The sequence below is a fragment of the Apteryx mantelli genome, chromosome 1 (assembly GCF_036417845.1).
Source record: "Apteryx mantelli isolate bAptMan1 chromosome 1, bAptMan1.hap1, whole genome shotgun sequence".
In the NCBI taxonomy this organism is placed as follows: domain Eukaryota; kingdom Metazoa; phylum Chordata; class Aves; order Apterygiformes; family Apterygidae; genus Apteryx; species Apteryx mantelli.
Genome location: NC_089978.1, coordinates 181,596,398 through 181,616,933, shown reverse-complemented (window position 1 = coordinate 181,616,933; position 20,536 = coordinate 181,596,398). Strand labels below are relative to the sequence as shown.

General features: G+C 36.7%; 2 protein-coding genes across 6 annotated transcripts in view; both read left to right on the top strand.

Moving 5' to 3' along the window:
* TBC1D15 (TBC1 domain family member 15) overlaps positions 1–9,563 on the top strand; it is a 38,153-nt gene extending 28,590 nt beyond the window's left edge. Inside the window, exons 12-17 of one of the 3 annotated variants that reach the window (XM_067313249.1) lie at positions 416–516; positions 1,250–1,349; positions 1,772–1,869; positions 6,867–6,983; positions 7,458–7,544; positions 8,200–9,563. In XM_067313249.1, coding sequence (XP_067169350.1) covers positions 416–516; positions 1,250–1,349; positions 1,772–1,869; positions 6,867–6,983; positions 7,458–7,544; positions 8,200–8,406 — 710 coding nt within the window. In that variant the 3' untranslated portion in view covers positions 8,407–9,563. Of the gene's footprint in view, positions 1–415; positions 517–1,249; positions 1,350–1,771; positions 1,870–4,026; positions 4,148–6,823; positions 6,984–7,457; positions 7,545–8,199 lie in introns of those variants that run through there. The other 2 variants (XR_010886623.1, XM_067313260.1) reach the window with 2 other exon arrangements.
* A 10,328-nt stretch (positions 9,564–19,891) lies between these two features.
* The window catches only part of TPH2 (tryptophan hydroxylase 2), a 70,997-nt gene continuing 70,352 nt past the window's right edge, over positions 19,892–20,536 (top strand). For all 3 annotated transcript variants that reach the window (XM_067289935.1, XM_067289934.1, XM_013947016.2), the window contains exon 1: positions 19,892–20,108. In XM_067289935.1, the coding sequence (XP_067146036.1) occupies positions 19,905–20,108 (204 nt within the window). In that variant the 5' untranslated portion in view covers positions 19,892–19,904. The remainder of the gene's footprint in view (positions 20,109–20,536) is intronic.

Genomic DNA, 20,536 nt, shown 5'->3' with positions numbered 1-20,536 from the left:
AAAACCCAGTGATTAAAAATGGGAACTTTTTTATAACTAAAAATGCATTCTTTGTCTACTCTGTTTGTACATATTTCAACAACTACAAAAATAATGTGTTTTGTGTTTTCTTTAAATCTGCAGAAACTGCTGCTAAATCTTGTAAGATTATCTGGATCTTGGTTATTATTAATGCAATTATTATTACTAATGCAATATTAATGTCTCTACTGGTTGTAGAGTTGAAAAATTATAATATCTGTACCAACTTTTGGACTGCAGACAAATGTTTGTCTGTTTCATGAAACAAATGTTTTGCCTAGTCACTTATTTGTTTCATGAAACAAATGTTTCATGCAGTCATTCAACACAGTTGAACTATTTAACTGTTGAATTTAACTAAATTCCTCTTCACTGTTTTTTCTCCTCCCTCAAGGTTATGTCCAGGGAATGAGTGACTTGCTTTCACCTGTCTTGTATGTTATGGAGAATGAAGTTGATGCCTTTTGGTGCTTTGTATCGTACATGGATCAAATGGTAAAGTATAAAGCTTGTTTAGCCTGCATAAACAGATAAGGTGTGGATAGCACGTGGTGCTAATTTTGTTGTATAAACTTCATTCTTTTTAATTCTTTTAAAGGAAAGGTCATCTTATGTTTTAAGTCAATATGCTGTGTCTGATTATTGACACAAGTTATGTGGGTTTGTGATGTTCTTACTGTACAAAGCAGACAAATTTGGTTACTTGGAAATTCCCAAATAAGTCAAGCAGTATGGCCAAATACATATTAATCTGGAGTCCTCCAGTGCAGGTGATGGTTCTCTGTCAGAGCTACCTTTTGGCACATGTTAAATGCAATTTAGACTTTTCCACAAACTGAAGCTTTTCTAATTGTGCATGCGGTGAAACAACATGTGACTGGTGTGAGAATAAAAAGTCTTCTCTCTGGTTTGAGTGCAGTGGTGCTGCTTGGAGGCAGGGAGAGTAGGCTGATATATGAAGTATAATTTATTAGGTGTGAAAATATATAAAGAAATATTGAAGAAATGTAGGTCATTGCTTTATTTGAAACTTTCAGCAAAAGGCAGGAATTTCATTATATACAGGTACAATCCTTTAACTGCTTCGCGTGTCAAATGTTTAAAGAATGAGAACCACTACTGCCATGATAAAATTTCTGTTATAATTAAACATAACTGTAGATCTCAAAATTATGGCGATTTGAACTAATATAAATACCTGACAGTGCTAATATTTTATTCCACCCAGCATCAGAATTTTGAAGAGCAGATGCAGGGTATGAAGACACAACTAATTCAGCTGAGTACTTTGCTTCGCTTACTAGACAGTGGATTTTGCAGTTATTTAGGTAGGTGTGTTTGTCACACACAATAAATGAAACGACTTAGTACATTCTGTGTGCATTGATATCCTGACCAGTCTTTAAACATATTTATAATAGTAATGTTATATGAATACAGGACTCATTCATTCCAGTAATTTGATTTTGTATAATTTTTGTAAATTAAAAATACCTAAAAGACTTCAATAACTGCTTCATACATATTTAAAAAGGGGCATCTTATTATTGATTTAAATATGCTATCCCCTACTAAATATCAGTGATTCTGAGGAGGGGCCTGCCTTCTTAAAAATCAGTGATATGATTATGTACCTGTGAAGTATATGTATTTTTTTTTCCTACTGTCTTAACCAAATTGGTGGGTTTTTATATATATATATATATATATATATATATATATATATATATATAAAAAATCTTATTCCTAGAATCTCAAGACTCAGGCTACTTATATTTCTGCTTCCGATGGCTTCTTATCAGATTTAAAAGGGAATTTAGCTTTCAAGATATTCTTCGACTCTGGGAGGTAAGATATTTCATCTCACAAACTCCAGCAGTCCTTGGAGTTCTATAAAATACACTTTTTTAGAACAAAAGCGTGGATTATTATGCAATGTGATTAATACTCTAACAAAAAAAAAAAATCAGAATCAGTGCAATGAGATGAGGACATACTAGCATATCTTATGTCTTCTTAGCCCAAAGAGCAACTTGGCGGTAATGAATAAAATCTTTTAAAGATCTGTTGGGGATTGTTGGGGATAAGTTGGCTTTTTCAAAAAACTTTGGGGAGGATCCTTCAGAAGAGGCTCTTAAGTTGAAAGTATTAAGTGTAGAGGTACCAAATAGTTCTTTTGTGGAAAACAGTTTACACTAGGAGAAATAGCATGATTTCTCTCCTTGACTGTTAATTCCTCATTGACCTGGTACTTACCTTGATACTGGTATTGGAAAGATATAAGTTACTTTACAAACTATGTGGAATGAAGCAGTGGAAGAGTAGTTCTTGTTAGCAAAAACCATAAAGAGGATGGTGTCAGAAGATCAAATTAAACTTGATGATCAGGCCTCATGATGCCAAGTAACAATGCAAAGCATATAAAAATGTGGAAATACTGGTAATGCCAAGTTAATGGGGCTAATTTTTTTGACTGAGGTGATTTTGAGATCCTGTGGAGTAATTAAGGCTGATATCTTCGAACATTCTTTAATTTATTCAGAAAAAAGAAGTTTGACAACAGTGTAGCTCTGTTGTCTAAGGTGCATTTAATGTGTTTAACAAGAGTACAGAATCCATTGAAAGCTCCCAAACGAGAATAAAATCTTCATATGAACAGAATGAGCATTTTCTAAGATAAAACATCGCATAGAGTTATGCTGGGGAACAGAAGGGTAATGAAAAGAACAGGACTGAGATGCATAAAATTTCTGCTCTAATGAAAAATAATGTTGTTTCTGCTATAGTGAAAAATAATGTTGATGCTTTTATTCATTTTTTTCCAATAATGAAAAAGGAGTTGCATTAAAAAAAAAGACCAATATTTAAAACTGTCTAAAGTAAATCATTTTAAGCTATTTTATAATCAGTCTGTGGAATTTACTATCATAGTATGTTGAGGCAATATTGTAGCTGAAGAGGACTACAAAGTTTATGAATAACATTCATAAATATGCAAACCAGAATGTACAAACCCCAAAGAATTGTCTCTTATTCCAAGGCATAAACTGATAATGAATTTAGGAAAAAAATCACTGTCCTCCCCTCTCTCACCTCTCCTCAGTGTTCTGTTGTCTTCTCATTTTTTTTTTTTTTTAAGACTTCATTTTTTTTCCCTTTTGAAGAGTGTTTTGCTTAGACAAGCAAATATGAGATGCAAATACTGGAACTGACAGTTTGGCCCAAGTTAGCGATGTAACCTAAACGGAAGAATCTTTTTGTAATCTGTTTAATTACAGCTTTCTCTATAAATAGGAGTTTTTCATGAAATCTGAAATTGAGAACTGTATTTATAATCCTAGGCTACAGTGTTTATCACCTCTGCCTTAGCATGTGTATACATTTGCATACACAGAAGAAATTCTTTGTATTTCTAACTCCTTCATGTATTTTTTTCTGTCTTGGGGGATGGTGGAATCCCATTGAGATATGATAGTCTTGTAGGTTCCTTTCAACACATCATAATGTATATTTACTACAGATATTCAACTACTTTGCTAGGAGAAATGGAATTGCAAAGGGGAAAGCTTGTTTTCCTTTTAAAAACAAACTAATTAAGGTATTATGTTAATGTATTTATCTGAAGGGTAGTGTCACCTTTGTCACTGAAGTCCAGCTTACAACAGTATATTTTCCATTCATTATGCAGCTTCATTGGTATCAATGGGCTCCACATGTGGGATTCACAAAAGCATGCTATAGGCACAGGAAACCATTTTCCCTATGCAATCAGTAGAGAGAAATGAGCTGCTTTTACGCTATTTCAGTGTGAAAGCATAATTCACATGCTATCTTGTAATCCAAAGTTAGATAGAGATATGAGGGACCCTAGTTGATGGCGATGTTACCCAGTCAAGTATTCACGTGCAGAGGATAGAATGGGGAGAGGAGAAGGTTGCATCTGAGATTCTAGTCCCAACTTCCAGGACTTTAGGTTTTTTTTCCTGTTTAATGTATGTATTTCAGGATGTTCTTTTGGATCTCCAGTTCTGTCATGCAGCTGAGTTGTCTGAACCAATAAACTAGCTTTGGATACCTCTTACCCTGCCCTTACTGACTTCATGACTTCTATGTTCTTGGCTGCATGGTAGGTTAACTCAAGAAAAGGAATGGAAAAGATTCTTCAGTAGGCTGGTGGTTAGGCATCTGCTAAGATATGGAAGATATCAGTTCCTATCAGGCTGAGTAGAGGCTGGACCCCAAGTTTTCCCACTTACTGAGCAAGAGTTGTAACCATCAGAACATGGTAGATACTGTGGGCAGTTGAATCATCACTGTGTGATGCAGCAGCATGCATTGGGCAGTGCATGCATGAGACGGGTGGCATTCCAGCTTCTGTGGAAAAGTTGAGATACAAGTCATGTGACTATAGAGTTAGTTACAGCTAATGCAGCACTTTACAGAAATATGAATGCAGGTTGAACTGTTCTGCTGGCTCTGTCTGTAGATGGGATTATTTGTAGTATGCTTCAGCAGTGTTTCTCAAACTCAACCAAATGGACAGCAAACAGCAACTGCTTAGAGGCACCAAAGTTGAGAGTTGCTTGGTCATTCCTTCACACTGGAAACCCTTGATTAAGCAATATTACTGGGTAATTCCAGTCAGTTTATACTCTTTTTCACTTGCACAAGTAAGCTGCTTCATTCTCAAGGTGGTGCAGGAAGACTGGGTGGAAAAGTAAGAACCTTGAAAAGAAAATTCTGTAACAGAATTACAGAGATAGCTTACTCTTTACCTCCAGGATTATGCTAGTACAACTCATGTGGTAAAAAACTGGAATGACTTAGTGATAAATTACTTGTGTGCTAGCATTTATTACTAATATTCATAGGTGCTGAGGTAGCACTAGAACAAGTGAGTCCTTACTTATAAAACTTTATCAGAAAGAAATAGGAAAAAAGTTATTAGGCTTAAGTGGTATATTTTGATATTCTCAATTTCAGTGCTGCTTTTCTGTTACCATTTTCTAATCACCTGGTAATACTTCTGCCATCCATTTATCTCCATAAACTCATATCCATGCTCTGCTCCAAACTTTGAAAGCCATATCAAAAATGGCAACAAAAAGTATGGAACTGTCATGACGGCTGCTGATTTTCTTCAGAGAGATAAGAATGAATGTCTGTAAACATACTTGCTAATGTATTTTTTTCCTCTTGAGGCCTGATTCAGCTTCCACTGAAGTTAAAGCTCAAAGCAGATTACTACTTAAAGTAGATATTCTAATAGTATTTCCTTAAACTGTAGGTATGAAAGTTAGTCTATTAATGTCTAAAAGGGTAACTGTTAAACAGATCTGTGTTTTGGTTAGATTCCTCCATATCCTGCATAGGCATGTTTCCATCACCTATGTTCAGATTTAGATTTAGTTCCAAGAGGCAGCCTGTTTGCTGTGCTTCATTAGTGATTGCTGTATGCAATTAGTGGTATGCCTAGCAGGAAAGTTTGAGTATACTGTAAATGTGTAGGCAGTAGTTTGTTCATATGCAGGCTTGATGTCGAACCAAATTCATGTACAGCTGTCAGTACTCCCTTCTTATGAAGTAGGAACAAAAAATGGTATATAGGTAAACTGTATTTGGTAGAGTGTATGCATTTTTTGTTATTGTTTATCAGTCTACTTATATCTTATTCCTTTTCCTGGAGTGAGAGAATGCATTAATGGAATATAATAATGGAATACCTGAAAAAGATACTTAATCTAATTCAGGACTGAGTGAATTGAATATCTTAACCTTCAAACTTAATTGCACTTTATTTTAGCTGAATTTGATTTGGATGTCTTTCAGATTCATACAATTCTGCTGAAGGGCATCATGTAGTAGTTACAAAAGTTATAGTACAAATGAGCTGTTGTTGAGTTTTAAGGCTGCAGTCTATAAATAATTAAGGTAGAAAATTATTACTAATGAAGTAAGACTGACTCTTCATGAGCCTGCTTTTTTACTTGCCTTTTTGAGAGTAAAACAGTTGACTTAAATCCCTTAATCTCTGTTTGTGAGAGTAATTTTGAGCAATTCTTTGTAACCTTCCTTTTTGCTGTCAAAACTATTGCCCTCCAACTTTCTGCCCATCATAAATGTTTTCTTCAAATATTCAGTTTTTGTTGAAGACTTGACTCTCACAGATATGCTAAAATAGGGTATTAATATTGAGGTTGCATACTCAGTCTCAGTAAACTTGAGAATGATTATCTGTGGCCTCCATGGGACCAAAAATTAATGTGTCTGCTGTCAGAAAATAATACTGCCACAAACACCTGCATGTACATGTCTTCAGGGCATTTTAATGCTGAGGGAATTGGGCAGCACTCTGAACTCTATTTAGAACCCTTAGCACCTTTGGGAGGGGTTGCTGAGCACAACACTTGTATCAGTTCAGACTTGATGCACGGGTATGCTGAGCCTCATAAAAGCAATTAAAATTAAGAAATGCTTTTTGTGTAATTATTCTTCTTTGAATAAGAGAATTTCACATGAGCTGAAGCAGAACAAATAGAGAGATGTTCACAAGACTGCAAGTTCAGGCAGCTTAATAGAATTATAGTGGACAACCTGGGGGGACACTGAAGTCATAATCAACTAAGCATGTAATGACTCAAACTTGCAGTTATCACTAATTCGCTTAAAAAAAAAAATTAAATAATTTTAGAAATACTTAGTTGGCTTCAAAAATAGCTTGTTCTTATTTAAATCACTAGGCTTTAGGGCTCACTGAAGCTCTTTTAAAGCTATATTTTCAACATCTGTACTAATTTTTCAGAGGGAAAACAAGCATTTCGAAAGAGGTTTTCATATTTTAACAGGTAATGTGGACGGAGTTGCCTTGCCAGAATTTTCATCTTCTCCTCTGCTGTGCTATCTTAGAAGCTGAAAAACAGCAAATTATGGACAAGCATTATGGCTTTAATGAAATACTAAAGGTACTGAGTTCTTATGCATTTTTAAATATTAACTCTTTTGAGTTAATACAGTATGTTTATATTTCATGTTGTGGGGGAAGAAAAGAAAATGTGTATAGTATCTTCTGAAGGGTTAAACTTGAATGCATCTTATGTGCTTTCAAAATGATTTATTTTTGCTTTGTCTTCGGTAATGTTACTTGTTACCTCTGAAAACATGAGCTGGGGTACATCTGTGTGCTAGGTATTTTGTCAGATTTAGAAGTACTACGGATTCCTCTTGCAGATCTTGGATAGTGGTGAAAACCTGCTGTTGGGTACTAGATCTTTCAGTACCCAATTTGTCAATGCAGGAATGTTTAGCCTTTCATAGCTTAAAGGGGCAAACTTATCATGTGATATTTATTAGCAGTGCAGTAGAGTAGTATTATATTTTATGAAACCATATTTCATGCTATTTGTCACACTTACTATTCTTTGTGAACATATTTTTAGCATGTCAATGAACTGTCTATGAAAATTGATGTGGAATACATACTTTGCAAAGCGGAAGCAATTTCTATGCAGATGATGAATTGCAAGGTAAAGCTAATTTAAGTATATCTACTGTCAGCCTTTATAGACAGTATGTAGTGGCTGTAGTTGTACATGTATGATGTGCTAATAACTAAATGCTTGGGTATGATACAGAGTATGCTGTCTACCTTTATTCAAAAAGTCTATTAGTAAGAGTGATTAATTTTACATGGGCAATACTGTTCGCTGGAGGAAAAGCTGAACTGTGCTCTTTGGTCATGATTTCTTAATTTTTACTAGGTATAGTAGAGTACAAGTAATTTTATGTTTGCACTCAGGAAGAATAAGGTGAAAGGTGCATTGCACTGAAAGCATATCAAACTTTGGAAGCAACTAATTGTTCACTCAAAAATAATTTCAATAACAAAGTGTAATTATAGTTGTTTGGACTTTTATTTTTGGGATGAAGATTATGTTGTTGATCAGGAATTGATTATTGAGCCTCTCACCTTTACTGTGTTTTTGAAAAGCAGATACAACAAATGGGAACTTTAATGAAACTTATATTATGGAGCTAATGTTGAAAGAGATACTTTCAGTACACTTAAATTTGGATAAATGATCAGTTATTTGGTGGGGAAAAAGCCATGTTAATTTTTTTATTTATTTGATTGGAGTGATTGTTGTTGTTTTTTTTTTTTTTCCTCCTCCCTCTTCATAGGAATTGCCTCAAGCAGTTAGTGAGATCCTGGGTATAGAAAGCAGATCTGTAACACCAGATTCAGATACCGGAGAGGATGAAAGTGGGGCTGTGTTGAGTTGTCCTACGTCATTATATCAGAGTATCTCAACACCTGTAATTGCGGCCAATGGAACAAGAGACAGCACTCAACAGACATCTGAGACACAGACCTTGACACCTGCGTAATTACAGTTGGTGAAACTGAAGAAAGACTTTTGCTAAGCACGTTTTCCCCCCCCTCCCCCAAGCACTTGAGAGGTGGATATTTAAATTTGGTGTTGATTAAGCTTTAAGGTTGGAAAGAAAATCTGTACTGTAATGCTCTTGCATTAAAGCTTTACAACATGACTCAACTTAATTATTTTTGTAGTTTCTTCTACCAAAATAGCCTTTTGTTTTCAATAACATTCCTTAATATTTTTGTAGCCAAGTGCATTTTCTTTTTGCTGGTAAACTGGAAATGGATGGTGATTAAGAATGAATTTGAGAATGATGCATCTGCTGAGCTTCACATGTATTGATCTAGGACAGTGTGAGTTCTTTGATTCGAGCAGATTCAGAATAAGCCAGCTGAAGCTGCTGTACACAATTTCCAAGCTGAAGAGATGCTGATGGGTTAGAGAAAGGGAAACCTCATTCATTTACAAAATGATCTTTCTCAAATGTTTACAAAAATACTTCTGAGTATTTGTTGCTGGTTGAATGTAGATTTGAAATGGATATTTTTACTTAGGCAGTTTAATGTCCAAATACTGAATTTTGTGTAACTGGGAGTGGATGAACAGTATATTTTTACATTAACATATCTTCACTTTATATATGCATATATATATTTACACACATACACACATTATATAGATAAATGTTTGTGAATACTAAAGGGATAGTCATATTTTCAATATCTGAATAAGCTTGACTGTTCATTCATATGAATCAGTTTGACCAAATTAATGCACAACTCTAACTTGGGCTCTTTTTCAAAACTATTTTCTAAATGAAGATAACTTTCATGTGAATACATTCAGTCCTACACTTGATGTAATTTTGCAATTGATTTCTTGCAAACTTTACTAATGTTTATCTTTGCTAATAGATTAACTGATCAATAAAGTACTTTCATGTTTTTATGCCAGATTATTTGGAGAATCCATAAGCAGGTTAAAAAAACCAAAAGTTATCACAATTATCTTAATGCATTCTTTTGTATATGCAAAAGGCAGTGTGAGTTTATTCCATGCCAAGCTGATGTCCTTTGAAGTTATGTGAAATTTAACATAACTGATTCAGTGTATTCATTATTTGGTAACTATTGTATATATATATAAAATAAAAATCAAAGCTGATTTAGTGTTTTTAATTAAATCATATTTAGAGAAAAAAACTCTAGTTGTCTGGTTGTTGATATAATAACATGAGAGAGAAGGGATAGGTAACAACAGTTAGTCCATTGATATTATATATTTTGAATGTTTAATGAAGAGCAGTGGTAAAATCTGTTTATTACTGAGTGGAACATGTCCATCATCTCTTAGCTGTTGATGTTGTTTATGGAGGAGTTCTTCTTTTCTTTTAGAGCAGTTTACTAGTACAGATGTTCTTTGTACCATCTGAAGCAAATACGAGCAATACAAAAAGGCTTTAGCAGATAAATCAAGTTGTTAAAATAACTCGAGACCCGATTAAACTTCTCACAATTGTGAACAAAAACTGTGAAGAGTTGAAACAGTAGAGATTTTGTTTTTAATATCTTCAATATGCTATCTTTCTATCAGTTAATAAGAAAGAATCTTACTCAGTGAATGTCAAGGTTTCACAGCTCGGCATATCTACAGCCTTTCATTTCCTGTTCAGGAAATTATGGTGAAGCATTGTGCCTTTGTTCCCTGTTGAGCATTGTGTTTCTTGACAGTTCATTTTACATAGCATAGAATACATAACGGCATTAGAATTTATATAGTCAACACTTTGGTTCAAATAAACTAAGCAAGTTAGTTTCAGTATTTTTGGAGCAAGTACCTTGGTTCATTTAGACTTTGAAGTGTACTTCTAAAATGTTTTTGTCAAAAAATGTATTAAAATGACACTCTGGAAAGAAGGAAAATGTCTAAAATTGAGAAATATAATTGGCAAGTCTGCCAAGATTAACTGTGCCTCGTTCTTACTTATGCAGCATATGCAGTCTATGATTCCCCAAAAGTGTACAAAAGTGTCCTATTATGACTTTCTTCAAGATGTTAATAACTGGCTAAGCATGAATATTCAGATTTTTAGGAAAAGCATATCTATTTGGTATTCTGTCATTTCTTTGAATTGCAGGTATGGCTGATAAATGCTAGCAGTCTTTTTAAAAAAGTAAAGTTTGCCTTTCATGTTTGGGACGTAACTATTTGTATTAACCACTCCTCAGATGTCAGGGATGAGAAGGCTGCCCTTGAATTAAGGGTGAGGAGCTGCTCTGGAAGGTTCGGAGTGGGTGGACTTGCTTTGCTTCCCAAGAGCGATAAGAGCAAATGCCCCTTGCAGTGTTCTTTTATCTGTAGTTTCCTTCCCTCTTTGCTGATAGGCAGCCTTGTAACCCGTTGCAATCACAGGGAACCTCTTCCTCCTCTACTTTTTGTTAAGGACAAATTTAGTCTGAGCTGAGACTACAAACACTGTGAAAGTCCTCAGTCAGGATCATGATGGTTGAAAAATACCATGGGTTGGGGATCCTGGATGTATTTCTCATGCTTGAAAAACTTAGATCGTTTAGAATTAAAAAATAAGAACTCTGAATTTATTTTTGGTTAGAGTTGTCAAAGGTATACAAGAGGCAACATCTTGTTCAGTTCCTGCAGACCTATTTTGTTCTATAATAATTGACTTGAAGATAATTATCTCAGGGGGAGTGAGCAGCGTTATTTAAAACTTTGTACTTTTCAATCTTAGCAGCGTTGTAATAGTAACTGTTCCAAGGTAAAACTTACACCTATCTAGCTCTCTCCTTAATAGATTTTTTTACCATTTTGCATGTTCAGGCAATTTTATTTGTTTTGAAAATGTTTTCTTAAGGGTTCTTGCTTTTGGTTGGTGGGAAGAGGATAGCTTACAAAAAAGAGAAAGGAAGCTTTGGCCAATTATGTCTGGATTACTGAATGTTTATGGAATGGCTTTGATACTGGGAAGTTTAAAAAAAAAAAAAAATCCAAAAGGATGACACTATATTAAACTGTGTAAACATTTTAACATTTCAGTTATATTGAACACATTTGTGTATCTATACTGTTCCTCTGTAATCACTGTATTTGTACCCAGCAAGCATGGTAGCTAGTGGCCTTCAAACCCATTTCAAGTGTGGAGGTTTTGTATTTATTTGCCATGGGTAATCTCTCTAAAGAATGTAAAGTGGATACACACACACACGCATACACATGCGCACTGGGTCTTGATTGCTTTAAGAGCCAGATGTCGAAATATTGTGATGTTGATTGTATTAGCTTTTTCTTTTTTGGTTTGAGCTATGGCTTAATTAAAATGAAGGTGTTAATGTTCAAGCCTGGTTTTGTTGGTAATAATCTTTTTTTTTTTTTTTTTTTACCAGCTGTTGGCATTTTTCCTCTGGGCGTTTTAAGAGGCTGATGTTGCCTACTCGATTATTCTCTTTTTTTTCCCCTCACATCTTACTCTGTAAAATTCTTTCCCCCCCCCCCATCAGCAAAGCACTGAGGAATAGTTTCCCTGCTACATTCAAATGTTGTCTTGAGCACTGAATCAAAGCTTCAGAAAGCAGTAAAACGTGTTCTTGTAGCTTTCACTTTTGAGGTAATGTTTTAGCTCAAAGTAAGTTTGGGACACTTTTTCTCCCCTTTTCTGAACTAATGCTCTGCTATGAGCCTTCTGCCTAAACTTTAAAATAGATCTCAGTGTACATGATTTGGCATTCAGAATTTGGACTGTGAACAGAAGTTTTAGAACCACTAGTACTACCCATGTGTTTTCCAGTGTGATGCAGATGAAGCCATACCAAGTTTGGGCCTGATTTTTTGTAGGCAATGGTCTATGTTTCCTCAAACTGTTCCTTGTTAGACTGGAGAAAGGAGAATGCTGATGAGGTTGGTGACATTTTTAAAGTGCATTTGAGAAGTCACTGACAAATGTGTTTGTAAATACTCATTTTGTTTTAGAAATGTACTAGCTACTCAGTCTCTTTTTTTAGTTACTATTCTTGTAGAGATGCAACTTGAAGTTGCTCAGGTTTGGTTCATGGGCTGTAGAAAAGTGACTGGTAACATGGTTTTATCTGTGGCTGAGTAAGTACCGTAAAGTATTTTTCAACTCTAGTGACTGTTTTTTGAACACTTGCAGACAGTGGCTGGTGCCATCCCTACATAAAAGAATCATGGCAGAAAAAAATTGGTACTTGTTCATGTAGGAAGAACTGAGCTATTCTAGGATAAGAATATGTATAGTGAGAGTAAAGTAGGAAGTCCTAACCGTGCCTGCAGTTATATACCTGTATCTAGCTAAATATATGCTATGACTCTATGTGAGCATTGATAAGGTGGTAAGAGACATGGATACATAACTGAGTACTTAATAGACTGATTTTGTATGTGTGCGCAATTGTATTTGATTTAGAGACACCTTCAAATGCTTTTTAAAGGGGTTAAGAAAAGAATTGTGCTTCATGTTTACTGGGACTTGATAATATCTGTTAATCAAGTAAGTGTTACTACAGTGCAGGCCTCAATTTTAAATTAAGCTTGAATTTCATTTTTCATTTAAGTGTGGGATCTTAACCTCTAAGCTCTTTTGTTTGCTTGCTTGGGTTTTTTTTGAAAATGCGTGCTATGTTTTCATATTCAGTCACTAGGTCTCTGGCAGAGATTGAATTTTCTGATGAGCTGCAAACCAAAACAAACTGCAGGATGTCACTTCCTTCCTCATCCCAAATGAATTTCGTAACTGAATCAAATACATATTTCAAACTGTTCAGGTAATTCAAATTATATGAAATCTTCTAGATAGGTTATGTTTTGGAGAAATTGGATTATAATTTATATTTTGATTATACAGGCTACATGCACCCTACCTTAACAGACCAGTTAGTTCTTAGACCGTTTATATATATGTATCTTAAATACTATCTGCAGAGTCCCATTGTGGAGAATTTAAGTTTTTGCACAGGCAAGCAGCTCAGGAAGTGGCTGGTCACTTGACCACTGTGTGTGGTAACAGCTGTTCTTGATGATGTCTGATCTCATGCTAGGAATAAATTAATCTTTCCTATTGAAGATGAGATTTTTAATGTCCATTTAGGCCTGATACAAAAATGGTTATATTACATACAGGTAACTTGCATTCAGTTGATCAGTTGACTGTTGTAACTCAGTGAGATGAAACACCAGAGACTTTATGAAAACATTTGTGGTATGTGAGTTGGTCTGGGTGTTCCTTAGATTCCATGGGTGCGAGCTAGCTTCAGGCATTGGCCCTTGAGAGATTGCACGCGCTCTTCTGCTGTGACTGTTAAGGTGACTAAGACAGGAGACCAAGAAAGTCTTTCAAGTACAGATATTTGGGTTCAAGGACATGATAATTCCTCGAGCAGGAAAACAGTGCAACTGCACCCGGTGCCACTACCTCTTCTGTGCTGGTATAATCATTTTATGGAGGTATATGGTGAACTGCATAAAGGAACTGACACCTTTTAGAGCTAACCATGTTTTAGCCAGTTGGTTATACCTCGCATCTTTTCACCATGCTCTTCCGCTAACTGTATATCAGTACAGAAGAGGAGACACTGTGTAAGTAAAGATGGGATGGAAGGGGCAGTGTATTTCACTAGAAGTGCTGGTTTATGCCAATATAAACTAATAGTGAAACTGCAGCTTAAGGCAGCTGTCTCCTTTTTAAATTTATACCTATGTGTATACATTCTGTATGTGTTTTGCATATTCCTGAGTATATACATACAGCAACTTTGTTAAAATCATAGATTCGTAATACTGGAAGACACTTTAAAAAGCTTCTGAAAATAAACATAGATAGATTCTCTGCATTTGTGAGGCAGATCTCACTTCTGCCAGATGTTTGTCTGATCTGTTCTTAAATGCTTCCAATAATGTGGAGTCCACAACCTCCACAGGCCTCCGCATTCCAGGGCCTCGGGGTTCTTATCATTGGAAGGCATTTGCTAATGTCTAGACACGAATACTTCTTGCTGTTTTTTAAGCAGAGAACTTTTCTGCTCTCTACCACCAACATGGAAAATGTCTTTGTTTTGTTTTTTTCCCATCTCTCCCCTCCAGCAATCTTCTGTGTACCTGATTATTATTATTTTTTTAATCCTTGCATGACTTACTCTTGCTGAGGCTAAACAAGCATAATTAGGATAGCTTTTTTTCATACAGGTCACCTTTCTTAGCTTTCCCATTGATGTTCTCTGGACAAAAATGGTCCACATGTCTTTGCAATGTTGAGACGTAAACTGGACAGAGCAGCCTGGGTGCAGTCATCTCCAGGTTGAATAGAAGTGAAGGATAACTTTAGCCTGGCAGGTGGTTATGCAAACATTTCAAATGGTTTTTCTTCTTCCTCATCAGACTGAACGATCACATTTAACTAAATATCTTCTGTAATCTCTGACTTCCATGATACAAGTCTTGACTCTGCCTTCTCTTGTAATTGTGCAGTTGGTCATCTTTGAGTAGCATCCCTATTTTTATTTTTTGGCAAAGACCAAGTTGAATTTTGTAACTGTCAAGGCATCTCTGAGGTAAATACAGTATGAAAATTCAAGGGTGGTCTCTATACTGTCATTTAGGTTACTACTGAACGGTACCTGTGGATCTCCAGTTTTGTATGCCCTTCCATTTAATGCTGAACCCACCTCTTTGCCCAATCTATTAGTTTTACCTGGACTCGTTTCCTTATCTGTGATGTGAAAGTGTTGTGAGAGACCATGCCAAATACTACCATCAAGATGTATGACATGTATTATTTTGCCTTGGTCTGTCATAAGAGGAAATGAGATTTGCTTGACTCCATTTGTTCTTGACAAATTCATCTTGCCTGTTTAATCATCTGTTATCTTCTAGGTCCTTACAAATAATTTATCTGTACTACTGTTTTTGCCAAAAAAAAAACCAAAAAAAGAAAAAATACTGATTTGTAATTCTTCAGCCCTTCCTCTTCCCAATATCTTCTTGAAGATGGACAGCACTTTAGCCTTTTCCCTGTCTCATCACATGTCCATCCTCTGAGTTTTTAATAATTGTTGATAGCTGAGATTTAATAAGCCTACTTTGTGAACTTGGTTTATTTGCAAGTCATTTGAAAAGATCTGATTTATTCCAAGTATTCTCCAACATTATCTTATTAAAAGCTGAGCTCTTACTCCTTGTCCCTGCTATTCATTATGATAGATCCCTGGTCACAGTTGATTCTTTTAGCAAAAAATGATGTTTAAAAAAAAAAAAATCAAATATTTAGGTCATCTAAGTTTTTTTTCTGTCCGGTACTTTTCTCCCGTTCAGTAGCGGTCTAATACTTACCTTGATTCTTCTCTGACTACTGCTGTATTTCTATAAAAGTTTTCTTTTAATGCCCTATGATAATTACTTTGAATTTTGTGTCACAGCCTTTCTAACTTTTGTCTCTATGCTCATGTGTTACACTTCTTGTATTTAGTAGTTTTGTATTTAGTTTGTATTTAGTAGATTATCTCCTGTAAACTACCTTTTTGGATTGAGGGTAATGACAGATGGTAATTTATAGTAAAAGTCTATTTGGAGACCACACTTCCTAGCTTTCCTCTATAGGGGAGTAGTTCATAGATGAGACTTTAAATTTTTCCTTAAGCAGCGGCCACATCTCTTATCCTGTCTTCCTGCACTAGGTTTTCTTCCCTTGGAGGCTGTAATAACTCTGAATTTATTGAAGCCTCTTTTTCTGAAATCTGTCAACTTCTATTTTCTTCTCTGACCCTTCTTTTGCTGAAGACCATGAATTCAATGGTGGTCAATTTTACATTCAATCTCACTCGGCCTACCTTCTGCAGAACGTTTTCAACCAGTTCCTCGCTGCTGGCTCAGATCAAATCTAGAAGAGTCTCCCCTTTCTTTGTTTTTTCCAAAGCCCCTTTCAAAATCTATCACTGGTGTATTCCAAGTACTGCCTAGGCAGTCTCTTGTTTGGGATTCCTTTCCCAGCAGTTGTTGGTTGATTAAACCCCCCTCACTGCTAGTAGAACTTTGGATGATTTTGCTGGCTGCTGGAAAATCTGCTTCCCATATCTTCATGACTTAAAAATCTACGCATCTGTGTTCTCATCACAGATTTTTCAGCAGACCTATCTCACTCAGAGAAGTGGACTTCAGAGTTGGTATGTGCGTCCCTGATAATCTGGGAACAGATTGTATGTCTGCCTTTCCTTGTTGAAAAAGCCATGTCTGTTGGTCCATTTGTGAATTATTTCACAAAGTCCTTGTTTTACCAAATAAATTTTGATTTAGTTATGTGTTAGGACTTCTGTTTTTGGCATGTGTCAACATATCTTTCATTAATAATAAAGGTATCTGTTCTCCTTCTTGCACTTTTTGACCTTATATTGAACAATGTCATTATTTTCATTTTAGGTCCTTGTGAAGTCCACCTTTGTTTATGCTTTTTTCATACTTTTTCATAGCTTGACTTCCTTCTTCTTTCTGCCACAGTCTGACTTGAAAGTTCACCTTGTTGCTATAAGAAGTCTGTATACAAAGACTTGGGGGTGATCTGCGAGAGCAGATGTGAATTCAGATTGTTTGTGTTCACTAGTACTCTGCACTGTGAGTTTAATCCTCATGTTAAAACCAAACTAAAAGACTTAAGGTTACTAGTACATGTCATCAAACTATGGGATATACTGCAAATACTAGCTTTAAGGAAAACTATGCTGAAATGAAGTGGACAGACAGTACCTCTAAGGGGGAAAATGACTGAAACATTGAAAGCATCCAACTGATAATCTTCAGTTTTAGAGTTAAATTTCCACTTGAATTCTACCTTTATTAAGCTTAAAAAGTGGACAGTTTAGGCATTCAGACAACTGTGACTCTATTCTCTCATGGTAAGATGAGGAGAAAAAATATATATGTGTAAACTAAGAAGATCTCAGAGTTGCTTTGTTTCTGATTATAGGCAACAAGATGCCTTTTATAAATAAATGCATCTTTCTAGCACACAGAGATAAACTTGCTTTTATTTTTCACTCTCAACATTAACTGTATCTTCCAAAGTGAAATAAGTTCTATTTTTTTGGTCAGGGATTTTAAGTGTTTATTTGTATATTACATACATGGTACTGTGAACAAAAAGAGAATTAATTCTGAACTCTAAAGAAAATCTGTAGTTTAGCAATGTTTCCAGAGTAATATATGAACTCTGTTATCACATAGTTAGAACAAACAATAAATATTTTTTTCCATAAATGTCCTTCAATCTAGCCTTGATATGGAAAAGTCCACGTACAAAATAGAAGCTACAAAAGAACAAGTTTCTCTCCACGGAGAGGCAGTCTTTTGGTGGGATTCATGGGCAGGCAGGTTTGTTAAAGTAGTTGAATCATTTGAGTCTTCCCTGCCTGTTTTATAGCACACACACTGTCATAATGTACCTTTATCTGTTTTGCATTCATGAGTCATCCCGAAAAAGTTATGAGAGACTAAAAACCTTTGCCACACTCTAATTACCAAACAGAGCCATGATAGATAGCAAGGCTACTGGACAGCAGGGTCATCTTTGATTTGTGTGATGTCCCAGCCAAAGAACTAATGTCTAACAGTAGATAAAATCATGCACTATCATGTCAGTAGGAGAAAAATCTGCTCGGATGAGCTTGTTTTAGTCACTGGAGTATTCAGAGAGTGCTAAGCAATCTCACGTAAATTGCACAATTGCAGGAACTGTGCGTAGGTATCTCAGGCATAGCAGGCAGGACTATCAAAGTCCAAAGAATCTGACTTGCTTTTCCATTATTAAAAATAATGAATAAACATGACAGAGGGTATCTCTTGGTAACTTAAGATATGAGAGTTAACTAATGCATGTAAACATGCTTTCCCTCCCCAACTGTAAAAATGAAGTAAAACTTTGTGTGTTTAGCATTACAAAAATGATTGATTTGCATTACAGGAGCAGGTAGAAGAACTAACAGACATTAGAATCTTATTGTCAAGCAGAAGAAAGAATCATTATCCTTTTTTAAACATGGGGAAACTCTGGAAAAGTGAGGTCTTCCACAAATTCTGAGGTGACTATGAACCAGTCCAGACCTTCCATCTTAAGAAAGGAATCGCCTGATGGACAAGGACAGGATTAGACTATAAACTTTTCTGTTTTTTTGCTAGTTGTGACAAATGATTAAAATTCCTTGATGCTGTTAATGGGAGATATGAAACGGTCTAAAATCTTTTGTTGTGCTTCTGTGTTGGTCTCTTTTTAAGAATAAAGAGAATTCTGTGATGATGAAGATATGTAATCACTGGTTATAAGATGCTGAGTCCAGAAAGACTAGAGACATTGAAGTTGTGAATGGAGATCTGCGGTTCAGGTAGACATGTGACATGAAGTTTAGGACTATGAGTGATATGTCCTGCTACTTGCCTTGTGCAGCTCCGTGCTCAGTGTTCCAGCTTCAGTTGATCTGATTTTAACTTTCCTCTCAGACTGTGTGATCTGTATGTATACCAGTTAAAGCTTTGATGTCAGTCATCACATTCAACTAGGTTGCTCCTGTCTCCTGTCCAGGGAGGCTGCAGAAAAAAAGCATCACTGGTGATTTGAAAGGGGAAGCAGTGAGCATTTCCCCTGCTTGGTGTCTTGGAACAGAAAAAAATACGTGCATTTGAATGAAATTTAGTGCAACAGTGCTACCAATCCAACTGTACTGTTCAGTTCAATGCTATATAAGGTAACTTATTTATTCAAAGGGTTTTTGTTATAGGAAAGCTTTGGAAAATGTGAGAAGTGGGGAAGAAAATAAAGAATAGGAAGAGAAAGTGACAGCGGTAAATGACAAAATGCCTCTCTCAAGTAGATTTTTGAGACTGCGACATTACCTTAACGCTGCAGTCAAATTATTGTTTGAGCAGTTACCTTCTGCTCACTTAAGATTCCCAAGCTTATAGTAGTCTGAAATTAAGTAGTAAGCTTGTCTGTGCTACTGGGGGAAAAAAAATTATCTTTACCCCAGAGACATGACTATTTCAGTGACAAGTGAAGTTGTCATATATAAATAGGAAAGACCTTCAAGAACCCTCCGGGCCTGTTTTGCATTCATAGAAGATTAACTGCTTTACTGATGTTGTGGTTAGAGGTGTATTATGATTGGAGTCTGGCCCTCACCTACCACAGGTAGAAACTGCAGCCATAGCAGTCTTGATTAAAGAGCTTTCTCCAATTAAGGAGTCTCTTTCAGTGGAGTACTATTCCCCTTTAGTAGATGAGCTTTATCAAGTCTTTCAGTACAAGACATGTTTCCTATCCCTTAATACTTCTCCTCTGAACCAGCCTATGCTTTTCACAGAAGAACTCTTCCCAAAATAGAAGATGAGTTTATACATAAAAGAATTTCTCACATCAAAGCTGATGTGGAAAAAATCTCCCTATGACTTTTCTGTATGGAAAATGTTTTTTTTTTTTTTTTTTTTTGGACAGGAACAATGGTTCCTTCATGTATCGTGCTGGGCGGCACTCCTGTCTCCGTGGCCCCTGGGCCCCTTTCTCCCCATGGGTCCCCTGGGCTCAGCTCTGGCCCCCTGGACGTGCTGGGCTGGTTTTGGCAGGGTCTTCAGGGGCACAGGGTCCCTGTGCAGTCGGGCACATATAAAGAGGGAAAGAAAGCAGCGAAGATCCCCCTCAAACAGGCAAGTTTATGTTCTTCTGCCGGGCCGACAGCGGCGTTTCCCTGGCTGTGCGGGGCGCCGCGTTTGGCGCCCAAAGCGGGGCAATGGCGTCGCCGCGCTGCCCGGCGAAGGGGGGGGGCCGCCCAGCGCCCGTCCCGCGGCGCGCAGATGGCGGCTGAGGTAAGCGCCGATCGCGGCTCTCGTCAGCCGCAGGCGAGTCGCCCCTAATCAGGTCTCCATCAGCCCCCGCAGGGGCGTATAAAAGGAGCCGGCGGGCGGCGGCGCTGGTAGAGCGCTGCCCGGCCCGCGCCACCCGCCCGCCCGGCCCCATGCAGCCCGCCATGATGATGTTCGCCAGTAAGTACTGGGCGCGGAGGGGCTTCTCGCTGGACTCGGCGCCGCCGGAGGAGCCCCGCGGCCTCGCCGTAAGTAGGCAGGGCGGGCGGGCG